Source organism: Salvelinus sp. IW2-2015, linkage group LG27, assembly GCF_002910315.2.
Source record: "Salvelinus sp. IW2-2015 linkage group LG27, ASM291031v2, whole genome shotgun sequence".
Classification (NCBI taxonomy): Eukaryota; Metazoa; Chordata; class Actinopteri; order Salmoniformes; family Salmonidae; genus Salvelinus; species Salvelinus sp. IW2-2015.
Genome location: NC_036867.1, coordinates 23,968,696 through 23,995,875, shown reverse-complemented (window position 1 = coordinate 23,995,875; position 27,180 = coordinate 23,968,696). Strand labels below are relative to the sequence as shown.

At 43.2% G+C, this 27,180-nt stretch overlaps 1 protein-coding gene across 2 annotated transcripts in view; it reads left to right on the top strand.

Annotated features, from left to right (window-relative positions):
• Nucleotides 1-27,180, top strand: part of LOC111953587 (supervillin-like) — a 161,361-nt gene that overhangs the window by 107,965 nt on the left and 26,216 nt on the right. For both annotated transcript variants that reach the window (XM_023972964.2, XM_070435460.1), the window contains 14 exons: nucleotides 940-1,114; nucleotides 1,753-1,845; nucleotides 3,636-3,722; nucleotides 4,017-4,200; nucleotides 4,320-4,492; nucleotides 6,089-6,244; nucleotides 16,019-16,155; nucleotides 21,079-21,226; nucleotides 21,503-21,648; nucleotides 21,886-22,061; nucleotides 23,430-23,583; nucleotides 23,857-24,059; nucleotides 24,247-24,329; nucleotides 26,943-27,097. In XM_023972964.2, the coding sequence (XP_023828732.1) occupies nucleotides 940-1,114; nucleotides 1,753-1,845; nucleotides 3,636-3,722; nucleotides 4,017-4,200; nucleotides 4,320-4,492; nucleotides 6,089-6,244; nucleotides 16,019-16,155; nucleotides 21,079-21,226; nucleotides 21,503-21,648; nucleotides 21,886-22,061; nucleotides 23,430-23,583; nucleotides 23,857-24,059; nucleotides 24,247-24,329; nucleotides 26,943-27,097 (2,070 nt within the window). The remainder of the gene's footprint in view (nucleotides 1-939; nucleotides 1,115-1,752; nucleotides 1,846-3,635; nucleotides 3,723-4,016; nucleotides 4,201-4,319; nucleotides 4,493-6,088; nucleotides 6,245-16,018; nucleotides 16,156-21,078; nucleotides 21,227-21,502; nucleotides 21,649-21,885; nucleotides 22,062-23,429; nucleotides 23,584-23,856; nucleotides 24,060-24,246; nucleotides 24,330-26,942; nucleotides 27,098-27,180) is intronic.

The following is a 27,180-nucleotide window of genomic DNA, read 5'->3' as shown; positions in this document are numbered from 1 at the left end:
GACCAGAGAATTTTGTTTGTCATGGTCTGAGAGTCTTTAGGTGCCTTTTGGCATACTCAAAGCGGGCTGTCATGTGCTTTTACTGAGGAGTGGCTTCCGTCTGGCCTCTCTACCATAAAGGCCTGATTGATGGACTGCTGGTTTTGATGGTTGTCCTTCTGGAAGATTCTCCCATCTCCACAGAGGAACTCTGGAGCTGTGTCAYAGWGACCATCGGGTTCTTGGTCACCTCCCTGACCAAGGCCCTTCTCCCCCTATTGCTCAATTTGGCCTGGTGGCCAGCTCTAGGAAGAGTCTTGGTGGTTCCAAACTTCGTCCATTTAAGAATGATGGAGGCTACTGTGTTCTTGGGGACCTTCAATGCTGCAGACATTTTTTGGTACCCTTCCCCAGATCTGTGCCTCGACACATTCGTGTCTTGGAGCTCTACGGACAATTCTTTCGACCTCATGGCTTGGTTTTGCTCAGACGTGCACTGTCAACTGTAGGACCTTATATAGGCAGGTGTGTGCCTTTATAAATCATGTCCAATCAATTGAATTTACCACAGGTGTACTCCAAGTTGTAGGAACATGTCAAGGATGATCAATGGAAAGAGGATGCACCTGAGCTCAATTTCGAGTCTCATAGTAAAGGGTCTGAATACTTAAGTAAATAAGGTATTACTGTTTTTAATTTTTAATACATTTGRTAAAAATTATTAACCTGTTTTCGCTTTGCCATTGTGGGGTATTGTGTGTAGATTGATGGAGAAAAAAATGTATTTAATCAATTTTAGAACAAGGCTGTAATGTAACAAAATGTGGAAAAAGTCAAGGGGTCTGAATACTTTCCCGAATACACTGTAGGTAATAGGCTGCCATTTGGGACACAGACAATATTTCACATCACTGAATACACCCAGAGTCTCCCTATCCCCATGTCTCTGTGTTCTCCAAGCAGAGGATGGGAGMGGGAGAGGAGAGTACGGAAAACCAGAACCAGCGTATAGAGATGTCTATCCATGAGAGGAAGCAGCTGATCGTGGCCCGAGAAGAGGCCTGGAAGTCCAAGGGCCACGGGGCCGCTAACGACTCCACACAGTTCACTGTGGCCGCACGCATGGTCAAGAAAGGTCGGGTCATCTAATGCACAGACACATGCATGGGCACACTTGCACAAAAACACATGTARTTGCACACGCATCTGAGCGCACACGGAGCCAGGGTTTGTGTCAGTCAGTGGATAGTGGTCTTCAGTGTCAATTCGCAATTCAGTTACACTCATTCCATATAACCCTGCAGTTTGTTTTGGCAGCCAGTGACTACAATTCTCCCTACAGCCTTCCCAGCTCCCATAGAGTAGCAGCAGTCAGTGTGTATTTCACTCGGGCCGAAAACTATATAGTTGGTCTCCTATTGTCCAGTTAGCAGTACTACAGAGGGTCTTGTCGGTTCCTGGTTCAGTCAGGTTTACTGCTGAGTGAGATTGAGTGAAGCACGGTGCATTACTGTAAGAAATGGAGGGGGGGAGAACACAAACACTGACATACTGTTACAGTACTACTGTTGCTGCTAGGTGGGTGGCTAGCGTATCGCTACAGTAGCTCAAACACAATATATATATATAAGTCTGTAAAATAGAAGGAGCTGCAGCATGATCTACATTACAGTAGTTAATTTACATTATGCCCTAACTTTTCAGGTCTCTTCTGTTGTTCCATGTGGTGGAACATCCAATTATATTGTTAATGTCTGTCTGTGTGTGTTTCAGGTCTGGCTTCTCCTTCTGCTCTCTTGAACCCTGTGACGTCTCTCCCTTCCAAACCCAAGAACACCACTCCTGCCATCTCCAAGCCCCTGGAAGGTCAGTAGTCCCAATTCAGTTTTTCCCCTTTCTCCCTCACCCTCAAGGATTCAAAAGCATTGGACAGATTGTCTACCATGTTTATTATACCAATCCAAAGCTTTAAACTTTTGAGTGGGATTGAACGAGTTCTCGTTTTTGTAAGAAAGGGAGAAATCATAATTGGACAACAACCTCTCTCTCCTCTCTGGTCTATGAGTCACCTTAAAGGGAAACTCTACCCAAAAACTATCTTTCAAAATACAGGAATCATCTCTGTATGATGTATTTTGCATCATATGATARAAAACGCAGCATCATATGATGCAAAATGTATCATAAGGGGATAATTTCTCTATTTTGAAAGTTACATATCTTGAAAACTTGATTGCTGGCAAGCAAAACAGTTTGGGACTATGTCAACAATGGATTATTGAAACAAATACCAAAAGATTGTTTTTGGTGGAATTTTCCTTTAATATTATTTACAGTAAATCGTTTTGACCAGGGGTTGGAACCGGTTCAGGGAACATAACTGAAAAAGAACACAAACATTTTAGGAACAGAAACAGAACCTGGAACGAAAGTGATCTCTAGTGTTCCAGAATAGAACTGTTATTTTAAGATCTTGAGAACCGGTTAATGTAATTTTTTTGTTCCAAAYATATACCTAATGTCTAGTATATAATTCTGTAACGTTATAACACATTCCAGTTCACGTCATGTCATGATGTTCAAGCCGAGCCCCCTCCTTGTCCACCCCTCAATTTACATTTTAGTCATTTAGCAGACGCTCCTATCTCGAGCAACTTAAAGGGGCAATTACACTTAAGTGCCTTGCTCAAGGGCATGTTGATAGATTTTTCACCTAGTCCGCTCTGGGATTCAAACGAGACCCTTCGGTTACTGGCCCAGTGCTCTTAACCACTAGACTTCCTGCTGTCGATCTCTCCTCTCTGGTGAGATTTCAGTCGCATCTCACACATGCATTTATCTGACCAATCAAACATGTACGTAAATAACTAGCAAGCTTCTCTATCCATGCTAATGTGTCAAGTAAATTAATGCGCTGTTCTGTTCAGAACGATTGGAAAATAATTTCAGTTCCAACCCCTGGTTGTGACTGCATTATGTTGTTTGGGGTAAAAGGTTGTGACTGMGTTATGTCCTTTACTCTCATTAGACGCATGCCGACCCAAATGTAAACYCTACTGACGAGTTCTTGTGAATAATGTTATATTACTCATCTTCATCATAAAATGTGTGTATCAATAGCCATTCAATATAAAATACACTAACACTATGTCAAGAATCACCTCAACGTAATCCAATGACTGCGTAGCTATTGTAGCCTCTGTGTAGTTTGACTCACGATCGAACTACAGTGCAATACATATTTTGCCAATGCTAACATTTGGTTATAATCAATTGTCTTTGTTTTTATTCTTTAAGAAATGGAGGATTTATCTGATACTGAAGGTGTTTTAAAATTCCTTTTGCTGTTGTATTGTGTGCATCATATCGCCTGTACTTGTCATGTGTAATCCCTGTGACATTAATCATTGTGGTCATTGTTATCTGGCAACCAATGTCTGATAGAATATGATCCCCGGGATAGTGTTTGGTTGCCCTCAAACTTAAACGCTGTGTTGATGCATGAGACAGATGTCACCTTCATTGCTATTGTGATTGACATGTCTTCTGATTTCATTGAAAAMTGAGTCCCAAATGGCACCCTATTCCCGTGCTGACTAAGTGTAGATGTCAGTCTCTSTCCATTCATAGAGTAACTCTTGTGTGTTGCTTTGCAGAGATCGAGGCCAAACCGGACATGAACCTGGAGTCGGACAGGAAACTCGATAAGCTGGAGTCTTTCCTGGGCAGGTTGAACAGTAAAGGTAAGTGTCTTGTTCTAGTACACTGTCTCCGTCTTTCCCAATTCACTCCCAACCCCTCCGCTTTGGCACTAACTCTGGGATGTTTGCAGATCTGTAAGGTGGAAGGAATAGGGTGGAAGCTCCACCACTACACTGCTTATTCCTGTCCAGAACCTACAGATCTGCAAAAATTGAAGATTTAAAGCCAAGGGGGAGGGGTTGGGAGCGAATTGTGACCGACGGTCTCTGMCTATTGAGGCCTTAGTGACTGGGTCATGTCAAGACTCATCTTGTCTTCCATGCTTCTCCCGTCAGTGGGCGGCCTGCAGGAATCRACCATCACAGTGACGAAGAAGACGGTCAAAGATGTCATGAATCTGGATGATGAGATGTTCGACAAGTTTTACCGCCACATGGCCGAGATGCCCCTCAACATGAACAGCAAGGTGGACATCAATGACGACTTTGACGACATCTTCGGCGGTACCCAGATGCCCAAGTAAGCATGTGCGCACACATACACTCACACACACACATACACAGTGCACAGGTCAGGGGTGAGTCAACACTGTAAAAATCCGTCACCTGCTTTCTGTTGAACCCTAACTTCTGACCTAGGCTGACCTCAGCCATGGTGGAGCACAAGCGGTCGGTGCGTCCAGTGCGCAACGTCCAGTCGTCCAGGAACCCTCTGAAGATGCTGGCGGCCAGAGAGGACATCCGACACGAGTACACAGAGCAGAGACTCAACATCGGCCTGCTGGAGAGCAAGAGGATGAAGCAAGAGAAGAGTGAGTACACGAGAGGGAGTACATAGAGCAGAGACTCAACATAGGCCTGATCTAGAGCAAGAGGATGAAGGCTTAGAAGGGTTATGGTTAGTCCACAATATGTTTTTGCCATATTGCTTAACTTATACCTATCCATCCCTTCAGATCTACAAAAGTGCTTGTGGTTGGGGGAGTTTAGATGACTAGGAATATGGGGGAAATAAGCTTTTGATCTGATTGTGCTTGTATTCAGTTGTAAATGCATTGTCAGTCTATGCAGAGGTGGATGCTGTGTGCTGTGCTTTAAATTGCTTGCTTTACAGTATGTGAGACTGTGGTTGAGACACACACATTAACAGAACCACAACAGCTCTATGAGAAAATATTCTCTAACACTTCCCACGACAGAAAACTTTCCAGAGCACACTTTCAATCGTATATTAATAACTCTCTTCCTCCCTACACTACAGTACTTTAACTGATTGAAATCAGGCTGAATGGGTGAGTTTGAGTGCGGTTGGCAGCTTCAGTAGGTCAAGGAGGAGCTGGTACTCAGGCCTTGTACTGTAGTTCTAATCTATAAATACATTCACACATTGCATTCTGGGATAGCAGACGTAAACGCTGTAAAAGTGACCTACATTTAAACGCCTTGTCTGAGTCCCAAACTGGCACAGTATTCCCGTATGTAGTTCACTACTTTTAACCAGGGCCCATGGGGCTCTGGTCAAAAGTAGTGCACTTCATAGGGAATTAGAGCGCATTATGGATGCAACCTTGCCTTAATTTCCTGGTATTGTGCAGAGCAATCATTCAAATGTTCACTGTTGTTTTTCTACTATTATTGGTTGGGTAACGTGCTGTGTTGCGAAACACTCTTTTCATGCCAAAACCAATTTTCTGTATAAATGGCCTTGATAAATGGCCTTGATGAAAACAGGCCATAAATGTCTCAATTCTTGTTGTCTTGGAAAGCTGTGTGTTATTACACTACAATATCAGTACTTGTTGCATTTATACAACTTGTCTGTAAGTCAACTGATTTCAGCCAGTATCTGGCTGTGGATTGACTGCATTGTTTGAATGAAATGTTGGCATATTGGCAGTTAATTAGAAAACAATGGAATCGTTCCACTAAAACTCTCTGGATAGTTAACAAACATTCTTCAAATTCATTGCACCAGCAAACCATGGTTGACCAACTCCCATACCATAATGGCTGACATTTTATAGATGCGGTAAAGAGGTCAATCGAAATCAACCAAAACAGTGGAATTGCCATGGAAACACGTGGGGGAAAGATCCCGAGTCACCTCATTGCCCCCCAGCAAAATGTATACATTTAGGCTATTGTTTTAATGTGTATTTCATATTGTTTTGAGGTAAAAAATCTGCGTATGATGCTTGTATGGATGTCAACCCCAACATATGTTCATGTCATCGTTACAAATCAACTGTGTTTACAGTTAAGAACGTCTGCGTTCCATTGACTCCCTTACCACATCTATGCCATCGTAAGAAGGTTAATTTCCATTCAAGTGTTCCGATTCCTAATTATATGGTATATTGTGTTTCTTTATAACTCCTCTAACTTATGGCTCCATCTCTTTGTTCCAGTGAATAAAAATAGTGGATTCTCTGAGGTGGCTCTGGCGGGTTTGGCCAGTAAGGAGAACTTCAGCAGTGTCAACCTGCGTAGTGTCAACATCTCCGACCAGATGTCCAACAACAGCGCCGTGCCCTACAAGAAACTCATGCTCTTGCAAGTCAAAGGTGAGATGGACAGATGACCACTCAACCCCCCCCCCCCCAAAAGGTACAAGGTCATCAGTCAGTCATGCCCAGATAAAAACAAAAACAGGGAAAGAATGTGGTTATGTCACGTGTGCTCCCTCTCCGGCCTCTAGGTCACCAGTCCGCTCATTATGGCGCACACCTGTCACCACCGTTACGTGCAACAACACATTATGACACTCACCTGGACTCCATCACCTCCTTCGTTACCTGCCCTTTATATGTCACTCCCTTTTGGTTTCTTCCCCAGTCGTCATTGTTTCAGTTTCATGTCTGCGCGTTGTTTGTGTTTCTTGTTTTGTGTTATGTTTTAATTTATTTATTAAATGATTCACTCCCTGAACTTGCTTCCCGACTCTCAGCGTACATCGTTACATGTTAGCCCCACACACACAACCCTCTAAGCAGAAATGTTTAGATACTGACAGGTATGTTACTCTCACCTTTCATGGGGATATAACATATTTTCTGCCCAAAGGTTTCTTTATGATATGTATTACTCTCTATGCCTGACCCTGCATTTTTTTCAGCTATTTTTATATTTTTAGCAGACACACGCCCCCTTTTTTAAATGCCTTGGAGTCAAAAATAGAACAAATCCTTGGTTCTCTGTAGAATTTACAGATCTGTTTATTATGAYAAATCAGGCCTGTGCTAAAGCTAGAAACTCTGTAGCTGATTGGCAGCTTTTCAGGCAGCTGCGAAATAGATGCACCTCCGCAATTAAGAAAGCCAAATCAAGTTACTTTTTTTTATCCGACTCTGCTTGTGCTCTGTCAAAATGCTGGAAAACAGTTAATGCACTGAAGCGTGGAAATTCCTCTCCTTCCCTGCTTAAGCAAGTTGTCAGACTACTGAGATTTATTTCTATCAGTGACGCTTTTAATTAGCATTTTAGAGAAGAGGAGCTCTGTTTTGTCGAGCTGAGATGTCTGCCAGGCACACAGAGAGGCCTGTCGCCAACTGGGTGTCGGAAGGGGTGGAAGGAGAAAGTGGTTGAGTGTCATCCGTACAGCAATAATAGGAGAGACCATGTGAGGATATGACGGAGCCGAGTGACTTGGTGTAAAGAGGAGAGGGCCTAGAACCGAGCTTGGGGGACACATGTAGTGAGGGCACGTGATACAGACACAGATCCTCTCCACACCACCTGGTAGGAGTGACCTGCCAGGTTGGGGGAGAGCCTGAGACGCCCAACCCTGAGAGGGACAGAGGAGCGAGTCAGCTTTGGCAGAGCGGAGAGCATTTGTGACACAAAGGACAGTGGTCTTAGTGAGCCGCCTTGAAGCCTGACTGGTTAGGGTCAAGAAGATCATTCTGAGAGAGATAATGAGAGCGTTGGTCAGAGACCATGCACTCAAGTGTTTCAGAAAGAAATTAAATAAGGGATACCAGTCTCTTGTTTTTGACATTAGAGTGGTCGAGTGTTGGTTTCTTGAGGAGGGGAGAGATTCTGGCCATCTTAATGTCAGAGAGGATGCAGCCAGTAGTCAGGGATGAGTTGATGAGGGAAGTGCGGAATGGGATAAGGTCTCCAGAGATGGTCTGGAGAAGAAAGGAGGGGACGGGGTTAAGTGGGCAGGTTGTTGTGCGGCCGGACATCACTAGTTGCAGGATTTCATCTGGAGAGAGAAGGGAGAATAAGGGAAAGAATGTTCTGTGTGAGTGGGCTCAGTAGGCTGAGTGAATGAGGAGCGGATGTCGTCAACTTTTTTTCAGTGGTCCGCTTAGAGGGAGGGGAGGAGAGGAGGTGGAGGATTAAGAGAAGTTTGGAGAAGTTTCTCAGGGTTGGAGGCAGAAGCTTGAATGTAGAGTGACAGAAATAGGCGATACAGAGGAAAGGAAGGTAGAGAGGAGGGAGTGGGAGGATGATAAGTCCTCCGGAAGTTTCGTATTCCGCTCAGCGGTCCGCAGCCCTGTTCTGTTAGCAAGCAGTGAATCACTCAGCCCCAGAACGGAACAACAAAAAARAAATTATTGTTATTTGTTAATAATGATAAACCTCCTGGCATTAACAGGGCGGCAGGTAGTCTAGTGGTTAGAGCATTGGGCCAGTAACCGAAAGGTTGCTGGATTGAATCCCCGCGCTGACAAGGTAAAAATCTGTTGTTCTGCCCCTGAACAAGGCAGTTAACCCACTGTTCCATGGTAGGCCGTCAATGTAAATAACAATTTGTTCTTAACTGACTTGCCTAGTTAAATGAAGGTAAAATATATATTTATTTTTTGACAACTTAGATGGAAAACTACTGAGGATGGTAGCTGACTCCTATCTGCCATATCCATATCTTTGAGCCTAGAGGAAAGTCTTTGTCCTCAAGCCTGGTGGGAGCCCAAAGACTTCCGCTACGCAAAAGTGGTAAAGCGGCCTTTACTGGTTCTAACAGCAGACCTATCAGCTTGCTGCCAGATCTTAGCATTAGCCTGTTTGACCAAATACAATGCTATTACTCTGTAACCAATTAACAACATACTTTCCGCATGCTTATAGAGAAGGGCACTCAACTTGTACTGCACTGACACAAATGACTGATGGTTGGCTGAAAGAAATTGATAATAAGAAAATTGTGGGATCTGTACTTTTAGGTTTCAGTGCAGCCTTTAATATGATTGACCATAACCTGTTGTTGAGAAAACGTATGTGTTATGGCTTTTCAACCTCTGTCATATCATGGATTCAGACCTGTCTATCTTATATATCTCAGAGGGTTTTCTTTAATGGAAGCTTCTCTAATGTAAAACACGTAAAGTGTGGTGTACCACAGGGCAGCTCTCTAGGCCCTCTACTCTTTTACCAGTGACCTACCACTGGCATTAAACAAAGCATGTTTGTCCATGTATGCTGATGATTCAACCATATACACATCAGCAACCACAGCTAATCGAGTCACTGCCCTTACCAAAGAGTTGCAGTCTGTTTTGGAATGGGTGGCCAGTATAAAACTGGTCCTGAACATATCTAAAGCTAAGAGCATTGTATTTGGTACAAATCATTCCCTAAGTTCAAGACCTCAGCTGAATCTAGTAATGAATGGTGTGACTGAACACGTTTAGGAGATTACTTGGTGTTACCTTAGATTGTAAATTGTCGTGGTCAAAACATATATATTCAAGTCCTGCTGGATCTAGTTTTATCTTACGGGGATTATTGTCCAGTCATATGGTCAAGGCTGCAAAGAAAGACTTAGTTAAACTGCACCTGGCCCAGAACAGAGCCGCAAGTCTTGCTCTTCATTGTAATCAGAGGGCTAATATMAATACTATGCATGCAAGTCTCTCTTGGCTAAGAGTTAAGGAAAGACTGACTGCGTCACTTCTTGTTTTTATAAGAAACATTAATGTGTTGGAAATTCCAAATTGTTTGCATAGTCAATTTACACACAACACTGACACGCGCACAAATGGCTGACTTGCTTAAACAAATGTGGTTTCTACTGACAATAGAGATGTACAAACAATGGCAAAAGGGGACGACGAGTGGATATCCATGATTTCGATTAAGACATTAATGAGCAAGCTAGGTCAGACGTAGTCAATATAACTATTTGTTCAGCACTTTTGAAATGTACAGTGACAGAATTCAGAACATGGACCGTTTTGACAGTGTTCTCCCTGTACACCAAGTCAGAACCGTAGGATAAGGGGGCATATAAGCAGGCAATGAAAGCTCTTACAATATTCAAAGATGACATTTCTCTAAAACAGGCTGTAGGCTACAAGTGCACCACCAAGTCAGAACAGGAAGGCGAAAGAGGGGGAAATTAGACAATTATTAGGGTGGGCTATTGGGCTATTAACAGCTTACTACACAACATACACTTAGTATTACTTTCTTAGCTACAGTATACATATCTCCCTGGCATATTACATCATTTAAGCAGCAGCATACAATACATTTTTGGCGGCACAGCGCCTCTCCCCCATGTGACCTACTCATTGTATGTGCTGACGTATGTGTAACTGATAGATGCACACACACATTAAATGTTAACATTTTTAAAGGTATGTAAATTATAAAGTATTTTGTCTGTAATGTCTTTTTCGTTATGTGTCAGCACCCAGTAAGACTAGCTGTCGCCATTGGGGTCGGCTAATGGGGATCCAAATAAATCAATAAAATCAGCTAGGAGGAAAGGGAGGAGAGGAAAGGGGACAGTGAGACAAAGGATGTGGAAAGGGAGGAGAGTAGGATGAAGAGGCATATTAAGGAGACAGGAGGGAGAAGAATTTAGCAAAAGAGGCAAAAGGATAGAAGAGGAGAGAGTAGTGGGAGAGAGGGAGAGCAAGAGCAAAGATTGCGGCGGCACATGACCATCTGGGTCGAGGCTGAGTGGGTACGGTTGGAGTAAATATGGTGAGAAAAAGAAACAAAGTAGTGATTAGAGACATGGATGGGGTTGCAGTGAGGTTAGTAGGTGAGAACAGCCTATAGTGAAGATGAGGTCAAGTGTATTGCTTACCTTGTGGGTGGGAGGTGACTGGGAAGGGTAAGGTCAAAAGAGGAAAGGAGTGGAAACAGAGGTAGAAAGAAAATCTGCAGTCCTCATGCCTCCTTGCAGCATGCCTAAGGCACGTTCACACAGATGAGCAGGGACCCTGGGCATCTTTCTTTTGGTGTTTTTCAGAGTCAGTAGAAAGGCCTCTTTAGTGTCCTAGGTTTTCATAACTGTGACCTTAATTGCCTACCGTCTGTAAGCTGTTAGTGTCTTAACAACCATTAAGAAACAGTGTTTAAACCCTTTACAATGAAGATCTGTGAAGTTATTTGTATTTTTACGAATTATCTTTGAATGGGGCATTTCTTTTTTTGCTGAGTTTATGATATGAGTAATGTAATAATATGAGTAATGTGAACATTATTAAAGTGGCATTGTTTAAAGTGACTAGTGATCAATTTATTAAAGTGACCAGTGATTGGGTCTCAATGTAGGCAGCAGCCTCTATGAGTTAGTTATTGCTGTTTAGCAGTCCAATGGCTTCGAGATAGAAGCTGTTTTTCTGTCTCTAGGTCCCAGCTTTGATGCACCTGCACTGACCTCGCCTTCTGGATGGTAGCGGTGTGAACAGGCAGTGGCTCTCGTGGGCCTTGTGGTTGAGGGTGGTGCAGTTGCCGTACCAGGCTGTGATACAGCCCGACAGGATGCTCTCGATTGTGCATCTGTAAGTTTGTGAGGGTTTTGGGTGATAAGCCACATTTCTTCAGACTCCTGAGGTTGCAGTGGCGCTGTTGAACATTCTTCACCACACTGGCTGTGTGGGTGGACCATTTCAGTTTGTCTGTGATGTGTACGCCGAGGGATTTAATCTTTCCACCCTCTCCACTGCTGTCACTTCGATGTGGATAGGGGGGTGCTCCCTCTGCTGTTTCCTGAAGTCCACGATCATCTCCTTTGTTTGATTGACGTTGAGTGAGAGGATGTTTTCCTGACACCACAGTCCTAGTGCCCTCACCTCCTCCCTTTAGGCTGTCTCGTCGTTGTTGGTAATCAAGCCCACTACTGTTGTGTCGTCTGCAAACTTGATGATTGAGTTGGAGGCGTGCATAGCCATGCGGCCGTGGGTGAACAGGGAGTACAGGATGGGGCTGAGCACGCACCCTTGTGGGGCCCTAGTGTTGAGGGTCAGCGGGGTGGAGATGTTGCTTCCTGCCTTTACCACCTGGGGGCGGCCCTTCAGAAGGTCCAGGACCCAATTGCATAGGGTGGCGTTGAGACCCAGGGCCTCCAGCTTGATGATGAGCTTGGAGGGTACTATGCTGTTGAATGCTGAGCTGTAGTCAATGAATATCATTCTTACATAGGTATTCATCTTGTCCAGATGGGATCGGGGCGGCAGGTAGCCTAGTGGTTAGAGCATTGGACCAGTAACCGAAAGGTTGGTGGATTGAATCCCCGAGTTGACAGGGTAAAATCTGTAATTCTTCCCCGAACAAGGCATTTAACCCACTGTTCCTAGGCCATCATTGTAAATAAGAATTTGTTCTTAACTGACTTGCCTAGTTAAATGAAAGTTAAACAAAAAATAATAATTAAAATAGGGCAGTGTGATGGCGATTGCATCGTCTGTGGACCTGTTGGGGTGATATGCAAACTGAAGTGGGTCTAGGGTGGCCGGGTAACATGGAGGTGATAAGATTCTGGACTGGTCGCACTTAATGATGACAGAAGTGAGTGGTACGGGACGGTAGTCATTTCATTCAGTTATCTTTGCCTTGGGTACAGGAACAATGGTGGCCATCTTGAAGCATGTGGGGACAGCAGACTGGGATAGGTAGCGATTTAATATGTCTGTAAACACACCAGCCAGCTGGTCTGCACATGCTCTGAGGACGTGGCTTGGGATGCCGTCTGGGCCAGCAGCCTTGCGAGGGTTAACACGTTTAAATGTTTCACTCACATCGGCCACGGAGAAGGGGGGGGGGGGGGGGGGGCAGTCCTTGTTAGCAGGCCGCAACGGTGGCACTGTATTATCCTCAAAGCGGACAAAGAAGGTGTTTAGTTTGTCTGGAAGCGTGACGTTGGTGTTCGTGACGTGGTTGGTTTTCTTTTTGTAGTCTGTGATTTCCTGTATACCCTGCCACATAGGTCTCGTGGCTGAGCTGTTGAATTGTGACTCCACTTTGTCCCTGTTCCGGCATTTCTCCTGTTTGATTGCCTTGCAGAGGGAATAACTAAACTGTTTATATTCAGGCATATTCCCAGACCTCTTTCCATGGTTAAATGCGGTGGTTTGCACTTTCAGTTTTGCGCAAATGCTGCCATCCGTCCACYGTTTCTGGTTAGGGTAGGTTTTAATAGTCACAGTGGGTACATCTCCAATGTACTTCTTTATAAACTCACTCACCGAGTCAAACCAACATTGAAGCGTGGATTCCAATTGGTCAGACCAGCGTTGAATGGTTCTAGTCAATGGAGATAGGGCGGGGGAGGGATTTGTATGCATCACGGAAGTTAGTAGTAGTGATCGAGTGTATTACCCCCGAGGATCCACTTCGGGAAAGTCGTATTCCTGGTCGTAATATTGGTTGACGTCACTCTTATATCCAATAGTTCTTCCCAGCTGTATGTAATACGACTTAAGATTTCCTGGGGTAACAATGTAAGAAATAATAAAATAAATAAAAAATACTGCATAGTTTCCTTAGGACTCGAAGCGAGGCGACCATCTCTGTCGGCGCCATCTTGCATGGGCAGCGACCATTTAACGCTTTTACAACATACAGAATTGTATGTTGTCAAGGGGCAAAGTATTGACACGTTTTTTTAAATTGAGAGATGAGCTTAAAGTTTTCTTTACTGACCATCATTTTCAGTTGTCTGACCGCTTGCATGATGACGAGTTTCTCACATGACTGGCCTATCTGGGTGATTTTTTCTCACCTGAATGATCTGAATCTAGGATTACAGGGACTCTCCGTAACTATATTCAATGTGCGGGACAAAATTGAGGCTTTGATTAAGAAGTTGGAGCTCTTCTGTCTGCATTAACAAAGACAACACACAGGTCTTTCCATTATTGTATGATTTTGTTGTGTGCAAATGAACTCAAGCTTACGGACAATGTCAAATGTGATATAGCGAAGCACCTGAGTGAGTTGGGGGAGCAATTACGCAGGCACTTTCTTGAAACGGATGACACAAACAACTCGATTCGTTATCCTTTTCATGCCCTGCCCCCAGTCCAATTACCGATATCTGAACAAGAGAGACTCATTGAAATTGCAACAATCGGTTCTGTGAAAATTTAATTTAATCAGAAGCCACTGACAAATTTCTGGATTGGGCTGCGCTCAGAGTATCCTGCCTTGGCAAATCGCCATGTCCTTTGCAACCAAGTACCAATGTGAGGGTGGATTCCCGGCCATCACTGGTATGAAATCTAAATACAGGCACAGACTGCGTGTGGAAAATGATTTAAGACTGAGACTCTCCAATACAATCCAACCTTGCAGATTTATGTGCATCCTTTCAAGCACATCCTTCTCATTAACTTGTGGTGAGTTATTCACAATTTTCGATGAACAAGTAAGGTGTTATATGTAAGATGGTTAAATAAAGAGCAAAATTATTGATTATTATATTATTATTTGTGCCCTGGTCCTATAAGAGCTCTTTGTCACTTCCCACGAGCCGGGTTGTGACAACTCACACTCATTCTTATGTTTAATAACTGTATTGTGTGTGGCAGGCTTACAATGATGGCAAAAAACAACATTTGAGAGTGCGCTGACGCTGGTGCTAGAGGGGGTACCAGCTGGAGGTTGAATATTTGAAGGGGTACGGGACTATAAAAAGTTTGGGAACCACTGCTCTAGAGAAGTTTTCTTGTCGAGGATATTTTGAATGGAGTGTATTTGTTTTCTATGATTGCTTTGTATCTCTGTTTTGCTTTTTATATTGATTAATTTGTATTTCTGTAATTACAGGGCTCATCTGTAAAATAATTATTGGTCTCAGCATGACTCCCTATCAAAGTCAAGGTTAAATAAAGAAACGGCCTTGAAACCAACCACGCGCTCCCTCCACTGCCATTTCCTAGTAGTTCTTTGGAGAGACATGCAGGTCAACAATGCTACAGTAAACGCAACAGTTTAGAGGATAAATCTGAGCTGGAATCCCAAACACATTTCACACAAAGTAACAGACAGTCTCATAGTATATCATCTTACAATGACAAGAAAGGGACTGGAGTAATAATTTATGTGTAGTATTCTGATAATGGTTTCATCCTCACAAAGAAGGAAGGCAGTGTTTTCTTTGACTGTCGCGTCACATTGAGGAGAAAAATATCTCAGGTTGTGTCTCAAATGGCTCCCTATTCATTATGTAGTGCACTATGTAGGGGATTTGGGATGCAGCCTCAGTCATCAGAGAGGTCATTCGCCTAGATTAGACAAATATTGAGGGCAGGAAGCACATCTTCCTCTTCCATGTATCAAGGAGACTGTAGCCTATAACAAGCATGCTAAGGCAAACCATCCAGAACAGTGAGCAGCAAAACGTTGGCTACATCCTCAATGGCACCCTATTCCCTATATAGCGCACTATTTTTGACCAGAGCCCTTTGGGAATAAAGGGAATGGGGTGCCATTTGGGATGCAGATGGCTGTCTGCTGCTGCATGCTAATTGGCTGAATTATATTATTGTTTTGCCCTTGTTGTCTTTTAGTTTGGGGAAATAAGAAAGGATTGTGTAAGTTGTGCCTGTTTGCACTGCTTATTGCAGCCACATCTGTCACAGTAGTAACCCATTTCCTAGTGCTGCTGTGCTTGGGTCCACAGAGAAAAATGGCCTAATTGGCAATTTTTACCCAAAGCAACGAAGGATGCTCTTGAAGGGTGTCCTTTCTTTTCCAGAGGATGTTTTTGTGTTTTTTTGTGGTTGTTTTGGTTCCTTCTCTACACCTCTTCCATGCAGCTGTGGTGCTTAATCATGTTACCCAGGTCACCTCACTCTACCCTGGGCTAGCCTGTCCTGCCAATCCCCCCCCTCCCTAATCCAGCCCAAATCCAATAAAACCAACCAGACCTAAACCAACCAGACCTATTCTAATCTTAAAAACACCCTTAGGGTATGTCCAAAATGGCACCCATATTCCATATATAGTGCACTATTTTGACCCGAGCCCTGTTAATGACTCTATTAATGATTTCTTCTTAAATGCCGTTAAGATCAAGATCAAAACATTTGATAATATATGCCTATCTGTGTCTGTCTGTCTTTGTTTGTTTCTGTCTGGTTTATAATAACCAGGCCGACGGCACGTCCAGACCAGACTAGTGGAGCCCAGAGCGTCCTCTCTAAACAGCGGGGATTGCTTTCTGCTCATCACTCCCCATCACTGCTTTGTCTGGACCGGAGAGTTTGCCAACGTCATCGAGAAGGCCAAGGTGAGTCTGCCATGTTAATTTTCATTCAGTCTTCTTGCTCTTGGTGTTATATGTAACTTATTGTCCCTAGAGGGAAATTCGGTTCATGAGCAGGGGTAACATGATAAAAGTACAGGCTTATCAGACACACTGATCAAAACACATGCACCAATGTTGTCATACATATATTGTAAGGATTGCTGCTCAGTGTTGTCTTATTTATACTGAACAAAAATATAAACGCAACAATTTCAAAGATTTTACTGAGTTATATGAGGAAGTAGCTCAATTTAAATAAATTCATTAGGCCCTAATCTATGGATTGCACATGTCTGGGAATACAGATATGCATCTGTTGGTCACAAATAACTTTTTAAAAAGGTAGGGACGAGGACCAGAAAACCAGTCGGTATCTGGTGTGACCAATATTTGCCTCATGCAGCGACACAAATCCTTCGCATAGAGTTGATCAMGCTGTTGGTTGTGGCCTGTGGAATGCAAACAAATTTGAGCACAACATTTTAGAGAAATACGCCTTTTATGCATATGGAAAATTTCTGCGATCTTTTATTTCAGCTAATGAAACATAAACATGTTGCATTTATATTTTTGTTCAGTGTAGTTACATTAGGTATGTTTCTATACTCCATAGATGAACGCGAGTAACCATCTGTCAGTGAGGTTTAAAGGGACTTTGTAATTATTAGGCGTGTGCTACATCACGTGTAGGAAGTAAATACTATTTTGCTTGTTATTTTTGATTAATGTACTGCATTGTAGTGGGAGCTAGCAACACAGGAAGTGTGTGTGTGTGTGGGGAGCTGCAGTAACAGGAAGCCACACAGTGACACATCAACCCAGACCTAGAGCCATTGTTTTAGACATACTCTGCTCAACTGAACTCTAAACTCTGTATGGCCAGGAGGAACACAGACTTCATTCTAAAATTCTATAAAAAAAAACTATAATTCAGACTATAAAACCCCAAGCAGATTGACATAAAGTGTAGTCCACTTTGTTCTAATGGCAGAAATAATTTGATTGGTTTAGGGCAGAACAAATTCGATTGGTTGCTGCTAGCGTGCTACATTTGACTCTTATGCTCTTTAGAAATGATGGTGCTGACAAACATGGTCACCCTGTTTTTAGCTCCTAGATAACTTTGCAAAAATTTGTGTCTGTTATTTCTTACATTATTTTTGTGAATGTTTTTAGTATTATTACCTACTTTTTGAAAATAACTTTTGGGATGTTAGATTGCGGTCACTCACCAGAAATTCGACTTTCCTGACCTAGCTTCTTTGTCTAGACTTCCTGAGGCAGCCCCATTCATCCCGGGTGCTACACCAAAACTTTGATGCTGGAGAAGATGGAGGAGAAGTGGGGTGTTTGTCAGGCTCAGGCGGCGAGCAAACCATCCCTCGCTTCTGAGTATATTTCTTGCTGACGTTCAGTCCCTGGACAATAAAGTAGACTAGCTCAGGGCGAGGATCTCCTTTCAGAGAGACATAAGGGACTGTAACATACTCAGTAACATACCCCATAGACGATTCTGTGCTTCCAACTTTGTGGCAACAGTTTGGGGAAACGCCCTTTCCGGTTTCAGCATGACAATGCCCCCATGCACAAAGCGAGGTCCATACAGAAATGGTTTGTCGAGATCGGTGTGGAAGAACTTGACAGAGCCCTGACCTCAACCCATCGAACACCATTGGGATGAATTGGAACGCCGACGGGGAGTCTGGCCTAATCGCCCTACATCTGTGCCCGACCTCACTAATGCTCTTGTGGCTGAATGGAAGGAAGTCCCCTCAGCAATGTTCTAACATCTAGTGGAAAGCCTTCCAGTGGAGGATGTTATAGCAGCAAAGGGGGACCAACTCCATATTAATGCCCATGGATTTGGAAGGAGATGTTCGACGAGCAGGTGTCCGCATACTTTTGGTCATGACTCATGTAGCGTATTTATATTCTTGACTCGGGTTAGGAAGCTAATTTCCTGCAATTCTATCCATTTTGCCATGGGGTTGTGTACTGTGTATTTACAGTAAATACTGTATTCTCGACATGGCTCACTAATATTTCTACTACTGTACATTGCATTTTAGTTACTGTTTATATCCACCGTATATGTATTTATATACTGGATTCTTGACATAGCCCACTCTAATATCTACTGCTGTACATATCATTCATGTTGTGTAAATTCGTCCAGTGTTGGGCGTCACTCTAAAGTGGGAAGGTGGAACAAACGAGTCAGGAGTAGGTTTCTTGATTGAACACAGTTCTATATTGAGGGCATTTGGTCAACACAAACACTCCAACATAATCAATGAAAATCTTCTTCTCCAGATCAAACAGGAACACAATACGATTGTCTTTAAACTACAACAAAAGTCACCGGATTGTCACCGTCTTAATGGTTCTTCATAGATAGCTCCTCTCTCTCGGTGGCCATCTTCCAGAGCTAGTTCTTCCCCCTTCTCTGCTGGTTCCATACTCTCTCTTATAGGGGAAGGAGAATATCTCATTAGTAGTGTCAGCTGTGCTTAATTGCCTCTGGTTACCTTGTCTCCCATGCCTTGTTGGGCTACCATCTGTGAGCCCAGCCTGCCCTCTGGTGGTTCTTCCACAATAGATTGAATTTGGATTACTGTTAGTGCTATTTGGGTTGTTAACGAGTCACAAACCCGGATCCGGGATCCCCCCCATCAAAAAAGCTGACTAGCATAGCCTAGCCTAAAGCCACAGGGATATCATATAATAAAATGTTCATGAAATCACAAGTCCAAGACACCAAATGAAAGATACACATCTTGTGAATCCAGCCATCATTTCTGATTTTTAAAATGTTTTACAGGGAAGACACAATATGTATTTCTATTAGCTAACCACCATAGCAAAAGACACAACTTTTTTTCTCCACCATTCTTTTCCTGCATAGGTAGCTATCACAGATTCGACCAAATAAAGATATAAATAGTCACTAACCAAGAAACAACTTCATCAGATGACAGTCTGATAACATATTTATTGTATAGCATATGTTTTGTTAGAAAAATGTGCATATTTCAGGTATAAATCACAGTTCTACATTGCAGCTGCAATCTGAAATAGCGCCGAAGCAGCCAGAATAATTACAGAGACCAACGTGAAATACCTAAATACTCATCATAAAACATTTCTGGAAAATATATGGTGTACAGCAAATGAAAGACAAAGATCTTGTGAATCCAGCCAATATTTCCGATTTTTTAAGTGTTTTACAATATAGCATTATATTAGCTTACCACAATAGCCAGAAACACAAGCCATTTACCAGCAGCAAAGGTTAGGGATCGTAACAAACCAGCAAAAGATATATAATTTTTGACTAACATTCATAAACTTCATSAGATGACAGTCCTGTAACATCATATTACACAATGCATATAGGGTTTGTTCGAAAATGTGCATATGTAGCGGCACAAATCGTCGTTATACAATGTGATTAGTAGCCAAACTTCAAGCAATCTGTCCTGCGCCATCTTGGAGAGGCACCTAATCTAATCAATAACTAGTCATAAACTTGACTACAAAATACAGGTTGGACAGCAAATGAAAGATACATTAGTTCTTAATGCAACCGCTGTGTTAGATTTTTTAAATTAACGTTACTACGACATACAGTTTGCGTTAAAGCGAGACCGCACCGAAATTAATGGCGGAATAGTAGTTTTACATTTTTCAACAGAACAACGAATTAACATCATAAATAGTTCTTACTTTTTGATGAGCTTCCATCAGAATCTTGGGCAAGTTGTCCTTTGTCCATAATAATCGTTGCTCGGCTGTAGAATGTTGTCTTCAACCGTGTAATTAGCAGCAAACATTAGCTATGTGGCCCAGACATGCCCAACTCTTCAAAACGCAGGACAAAGAAAATTCCGAAAATCGCAATATACTCATATAAACTGATATAACTCGGTTTAAAATAACTACGTTATGATGTTTCTAACACCTATATCGAATAAAATCAGAGCCGGATATATCTAACGCCGATAACATGAGCTTCTCAGAATGCCATCCTGAGGTCTGCTTTGCGCCATGACGAACGTTGAAAAGGGTGCACCCCTCGTGCCAAGCCTATTTATACTGCCWCAGATCTACCTAGTAACACCATTCCAATTCTCAACGCTTGCTGACATCTAGGGGAAATCGCATGCAGTGCTTGTCGACCAATAGAATAATTGCAAATTATTTAACTGACCCAGGAACAGAGTTCCCAATTTCAGATTTCTCACTTCCTGACAGGAAGATTGCTCCAACTCGAGTTCTGTTTTACTCACAGATATAATTCAAACGGTTTTAGAAACTAGAGAGTGTTTTCTATCCAATAGTAATAATAATATGCATATTGTACGAGCAAGAATTGAGTACGAGGCAGTTTAATTTGGGAACAAATTTTTTACAAAGTCGAAATGGCCCCCCCTATTGACAAGAAGTTGGATTTCGAGATTTCTTGATTTGTTGTATTTTTTTTATTAAAATGTTTTATTTTACTGCATTGTTAGGAGCAAATAGCATTACAAATGTTACAACTAGTTTTATTTACAAGATTCTCAATTAAAACCTTTACCATGTTTTTAAAAGTTGTGCTTCTGCTAGACGCCCATTGACCTTTTAGAAACCAATCAGATTTGATCTGCCCTAAACCAAACAGATTCTTTCAGCCCTTAGAACAAAGTTGACTACACTTTGTCAACCTGCAAAAACCCCTGGGGGTTTGTTCAAAACTCTTGCATAGGAGGCCCATCTCAGGATATGCTTCTTAAGAACATATCTATTTACCAATAGCTAAATATCTAACTGTGGAACAATGACACATCAAAACATCAGTGGTGAATTACTTATTTTAGTCCTCGAATGAACTGTTTTCTTATTGTCTGTGTCTTTCTTTCTCAGGCTGCTGAGCTGGCCCAGTTCATCCAGACCAAGAGAGATCTGGGCTGCCGTGCCAACTATGTAGAGCTGATCGAGGAGGGTATCAACACACACAGCTACGCTGCTAAGGAGTTCTGGAAGATTCTGGGCGGACAGACCAGCTACCAGTGTAAGGCTAACTGTCTGTTCATATTTTAATCAGTTTGGGGGACGCCCCATCTTTTGTCTCTGCTATGTAGGAGCAATCCCAAATTAGTAGAAACTTCTTATGAATGTGATATGTAGGGGTTATGAATGTGTTCTGAAGTCCTTATGTAGGTACCCTTCCAACTGAAGTGGTACCCAGAAAGGCTTCCCTGTTTTCCCGGTATCGTCAGTTTCTGACATTGATGATAGTTTTATGAAATTTCGTGACAGTTTCTAACTTCCTGTGTTCTTCCTGTAGCCGCGGGGACACCAGACGAGGATGAGCTGTATGAGAGCGCCGTCGTAGAAACCAATTGCATCTACCGCCTAGTGGACGACAAACTGGTCCCCGATGATGACTTCTGGGGGAAGGTTCCCCGATGCACGCTGCTCAGCCCCAAACAGGTCAGACATTACTTCTACTAACATTGTTTGGGCTGGATTTAGATTTCCATTCTGACTGGATCCTGGCTGATCAGACACTGCTGTAACTCCTTAATAGAGATTGTTAGACACTGACAGGTACACTACTCTGACCTGACCTGCTACAGTTCCTCACTTCCAAATGACCATTTTGAGCTGAAGTGCATAATAGCATTGTACTGGTACTGATTGCTGCCTCTCTGCTCTGCTCTCCTATAGGTGTTGGTGTTTGACTTTGGCAGTGAGGTGTATGTGTGGCACGGTAAGGAGGTGACTCTGGCCCAGAGAAAAGTTGCCTTCCAGCTGGCTAAACACCTGTGGAACGGAACCTTCGACTACACAAACTGTGACATTAACCCCCTGGACCCTGGAGAGTGCAACTCACTCATACCCAGGTATGGCTCACAGACACTTATACTCAGGTATGTTTCAGACACTCATACCCAGCTATATATCCACTCATATTCTGTCTCCCACACAAACACGCAACACACAAAGTATAATAATGACCATGAAAACATTTCTCTTTAAAGTCCACCACTTTCAGTTAATTTGCGTTTACAAATATCATTGAGCTGCCTTCTTAAAACCACCCAGGTGAGTACAGGTTGTACAACATGCCCCCCTCCGTGGGGCGACGCACAATTGGCCTAGCGTCGTCCGGGTTAGGGAGGGTTTGGCCGGTAGGGATATCCTTGTCTCAACGCGCACCAGCGACTCCTGTGGCGGGCCGGGCGCAGTGCGCGCTAGCCAAGGTCGCCAGGTGCACGGTGTTTCCTCCGACATAAGAAGCAGTGTGGCTTGGTTGGGTTGTGTTTCGGAGGACGCATGGCTTTCGACCTTCGTCTCTCCCGAGCCCGTACGGGAGTTGTAGCGATGAGACCAGATAGTAATTACTAACAGTTGGATACCACGAAATTGGGGAGAAAATGGGGGTAAAATTACAACAAACTAAAAAAAAAATTTTAAAAACATGCCCCCCTCCAATAGGTACCCTAGCCAAGTATTCCACTATGTGTCAACAGCTAAGAGGCTAGGGGAGACTCCTATAAATGGGCAGGAGTGTCATCGCTCCGCTCTGCACGAAACAACCTGTCTCTGCCTCTATGCCCATAGACAAGTTGGTAGGCTTCTTTAATCGCATTTGCCATGTTGTCATTGGAAATATGAAATAGTTCTGAACTTATATGCCTGGGAAAAAAAGGTWAAAATTTTTTTTKCTGTGTTTTATATCATATTGTACAACAGCTGTGAAAACTAACACTGTAAAACTATGAAAACATTTTGTCAGTTATTTCCTGATAGTTGCTGGTTGAAAATACAATCTACACAAAATCTAGACAGGACCTTCTAATCAGCAGGTTTGATTGTGCGGGTGTTTTGGTTCTCCGTAGTGACATCATCATGCGGTAAATTGGTTAATAGACCAATAAGAGAGTTCCTTTCTGCCAATAACAGCTAGTTTTCCCCTCCCCACTCAGACCACTCTGAAAGTTCTAGCAAAATTATTGCTTGAGAAATAGTGTTTTGCGTAAAAAAAGTTTGCCATTTAAATGGAAATCTTTTACAGACATGTTATTGATATAAAACTTCTGCATTGGGCCTTTAAATAAAATATCAAATTAAAAGCTACAAATAGCCTCTGTCCCCTCCACCTCTACCTCTACCTCTCCCATTATAAACTATTTTACCTCTCTACCCCTCCTCTCCCATTTCAACTGGTACCTTTCCATCTGTCCTCTTTCTCCCTCTGTCGAGTGCAGGAAAGGCCAGGGCCGTCCAGACTGGGCTATGTTTGGAAGGTTGACGCAACACAACGAGACCACCCTGTTCAAGGAGAAGTTCCTGGACTGGACAGACTCCAAGAAGAAAGGTACCATCAAGAACGGCCATGAGCACCTCAACGAAAACAACAAGGTACAGCTCCAAATAGTTTTTAACACATTTTATTTCGTTCACCTCCTTATAAACCTTTGTTCTGTAGCTTCTCAAGCATTCCTTATTAGAAAGTAAGCCATAATACTGGCCAAATCATACAAAATTAGACAAGACAACAAAACCTAATTCTGTTCCAACAACCCATCGCACATTTCCACCTCTCCTCCCTCACAACAACCATCACACGCATCTTAACCTCCCTACTCACCCTTCTCTTTCTAAACCCTTTTTGTTGCTTTCCCCTCCCCCCAGGAGCAGCAGAGCCCGGAACAGAACATGATGCGGGCCTATGATGCCTCCCTGATGCTGCCGCTGCTCCAGACCCCGGTTCGTACGGTGTTGGATGGAGTGGACCTGGGCCGGGGCTATGGCCCGGTGGCGGGGGATGACCGCAGGCACTTTGAGATCAGCACCACCGCCGTGGACATCTGGCACATACTAGAGTTTGACTACAGGTGGGTGTGTATGGCTGTGTAGCAAATGGCACCATATTCCCTACATAATGCGCTACATGTAAGTTCTGAGCAGGGCCCATAGGGCACTGTATAAGGAATAGGGTGCCATTTGGGATGCGTACTATGTGTGTGACGCTGTGCGGTTGGGTTAAAGGACAATTGACAAAGTATATCTCATATCCTACAGCCGGCTGCCCAGGCAGAGCATCGGACAGTTCCATGAGGGAGACACCTATGTGGTGAAATGGAAGTACATGGTGAGCACAGCAGGTTAGTATCGACCCACCGTTGCCCACATCTCTACACCATCACACACCACAAAGTTATCTCTCTTTCTCGTTCTCTCTCGCGCTCTCTTTTTATTTTATTTATTTATTTTTTGTCTCTCTTTTGCTACTGTCGCTGATGACACACCCTAAACCAGTGCAGGTGTTTGAAATCTGGATTTTACCTTGGTTATTTAACGGAAAGACACCCTGTGTTCCTCTCTTAGACTGAGCGCATCTGACCTTTGAGTAAGCTTGAACATATCCTCCTTGATTTCTACACTTTTCTTCTCCATGTAAAGACCATATAAAGATTGCCCCCTGTCACCCTCCCCCCTCCTCTCCCTCGCTATGTTAGGGTAATAATTAACCATCACATAAACTCATGGATACGGACCGTGCTGTTCAAAAGCCTAGCTCCCTGTAGGAATCCATGTTCTATAATTTGTCATGGCAGGGCCAGCCCAGTGCAACCAAACAGTAATTCATATCACTACTAGTGGGAAGAGAGTTCGAAAGGGGCGCTGGCAAGTGGCTGTGATTAGTTTTAGTGGTTAGCAGTAGTACGGCTAGTTCTCTTCCGCACAGAGAGAGAGAGAGACCATAGGACCTGTCAATGTATGGGCTGCTAAACATGCCAGCCGATTACAGTAATAGAGTATTATCTTTCATCTATCTTACATAGTACACAGATACAGGCACACTGATGTACCATTGTCGTGCATATGATTTCACAGATACACCGAATGTGCACACAAGGGGTGCTATTCAAAAAAGAGAAATAATAATAATAAAAAATATATATACAGTTCCAGTCAAAAGTTTGGATACACCTACTCATTCAAGGGGTTTTCTTTATTTTTACTATTTTCTACATTGTAGAATAATAGTGAAGACATTAAAACTATGAAATAACACATATGGAATCATGTAGTAACCAAAAAACTGTTAAACAAATCTAAAAATATTTTAGGTTCTTCAAGGTAGCCACCCTTTTCCTTGATGACAGCGTGGCACAGTCTTGGCATTCTCTCAACCAGCTTCACCTGGAATGCTTCTCCAACTCATCCCAAACCGTCTCAATTGGGTTGAGGTCGGGTGATTGTGGAGGCCAGGTCATCTGATGCAGCACTCCATCACTCTCCTTCTTAGTCAAATAGCCCTTACACAGCCTGGAGGTGTGTTATGTCATTATCCTGTTGAAAAACAAATGATAGTCCACTAAGCGCAAAACAAATGGGATGGCGTATCGCTGCAGAATGCTGTGGTAGCCTTACTGGTTAAGTGTGACTTGAATTCTAAATAAATCACAGACAGTGTCACAGCATAGCACCATCACACCTCCTCTTCCATGCTTCACGGTGGGAACCACCCATGCGGACATCATCTGTTCACCTACTCTGCCTCTCACAAAGACACAGCYGTTGGAACCAAAAATCTCAAATTTGGACTCATCAGACCAAAGGACAGATTTCCAACAGTCTAATGTCCATTGCTCGTGTTTCTTAGCCCAAGCAAATCTCTTCTTCCTATTGGTGTCCTTTAGTAGTGGTTTTATTGCAGCAATTTGACCATGAAGGCCTGATTCACGCAGTCTCCACTGAACAGTTGATGTCTGTTACTTGAACTCTGTGAAGCATTTATTTGGGCTGCAATTTCTGAGGCTGGTAACTCTAATGAACCAATCCTCTGCAGCAGAGGTAACTCTGGGTCTTCCTTCCCTGTGGCAGTCACCTGGAGAAATTTTTGCAAATGTATAAAAAATATAAAATGGAAATATAACTTTTACATAAGTATTCTGACCCTTTACTCAGTACTTTGTTGAAGCAGTGATTACAGCCTAGATTTTTCTTGCTTATGTTTCACAGTAGGAATGGTGCCAGGTTTCCTCCAGACGTGACGCTTGGCATTCAGGCCGAAGTGTTCAATCTTGTTTTCATCTGACCAGAGAATCTTGTTTCTCATGGTCTGAGTCCATTAAGTGCCTTTTGGCAAACTCCAAGTGGGCTGTCATGTGCCTTTTACTGAGGAGTGGCTTCCGTCTGGCCACTCTACCATAAAGGCCTGATGGGAGAACCTTCCAGAAGGACAACCATCTCCACAGAGGAAGTCTAGAGCTCTGTTAGAGTGACCATCGGGTTCTTGGTCACCTCCCTGACCAAGGCCCTTCTCCCCCGATTGTTCAGTTTGGCCAGCTCTAGGAAGAGTCTTGTTGGTTCTTAACTTCTTCCATTTAAGAATGATGGAGGCAACTGTTCATGGGAATCTTCAATGCTGCATTACGTTTTTTGGTACCCTTCCCCAGATCTGTGCCTCGACACAATCCTGTCTTGGAGCTCTATGGACAATTCCTTCGACCTCATGGTTTGGTTTTTGCTCTGACATGCACTGTCAACTGTGGGACATATAGACAGGTGTGTGCCTTTCCAAATCATGTCCAATCAATTGACTTTACCACAGGTGGACTACAATCAAGTTGTAGAAAAATATCAAGGATGGTCAATGGAAACAGGATGCACCTGAGCTCAATTTCGAGTCTCATAACAGTGTGTCACAACTATTTATAGTTGCTCATTCGAGTTGTTTGTGAGTCCATGTCTCTGTCTGTTGATCCTAGTTGGGAAGAGGCAGAATCCGGACGCGGTGAGGAGCGCAGGAGCTGGGAAGGAGAAGTGTTCCTATTTCTTCTGGCAGGGCCGGAATTCTACCGTCAGTGAGAAGGGAACGTCAGCGCTAATGACTGTTGAACTGGACGAGGAGAGAGGAGCACAGGTAGTGTGTGTGTGTGTGTGTGTGTGCATTTCATGCGCGCGCCAGGGGAAAATGACTGCCCCCTCTCATTGAAGTTAAAGGCT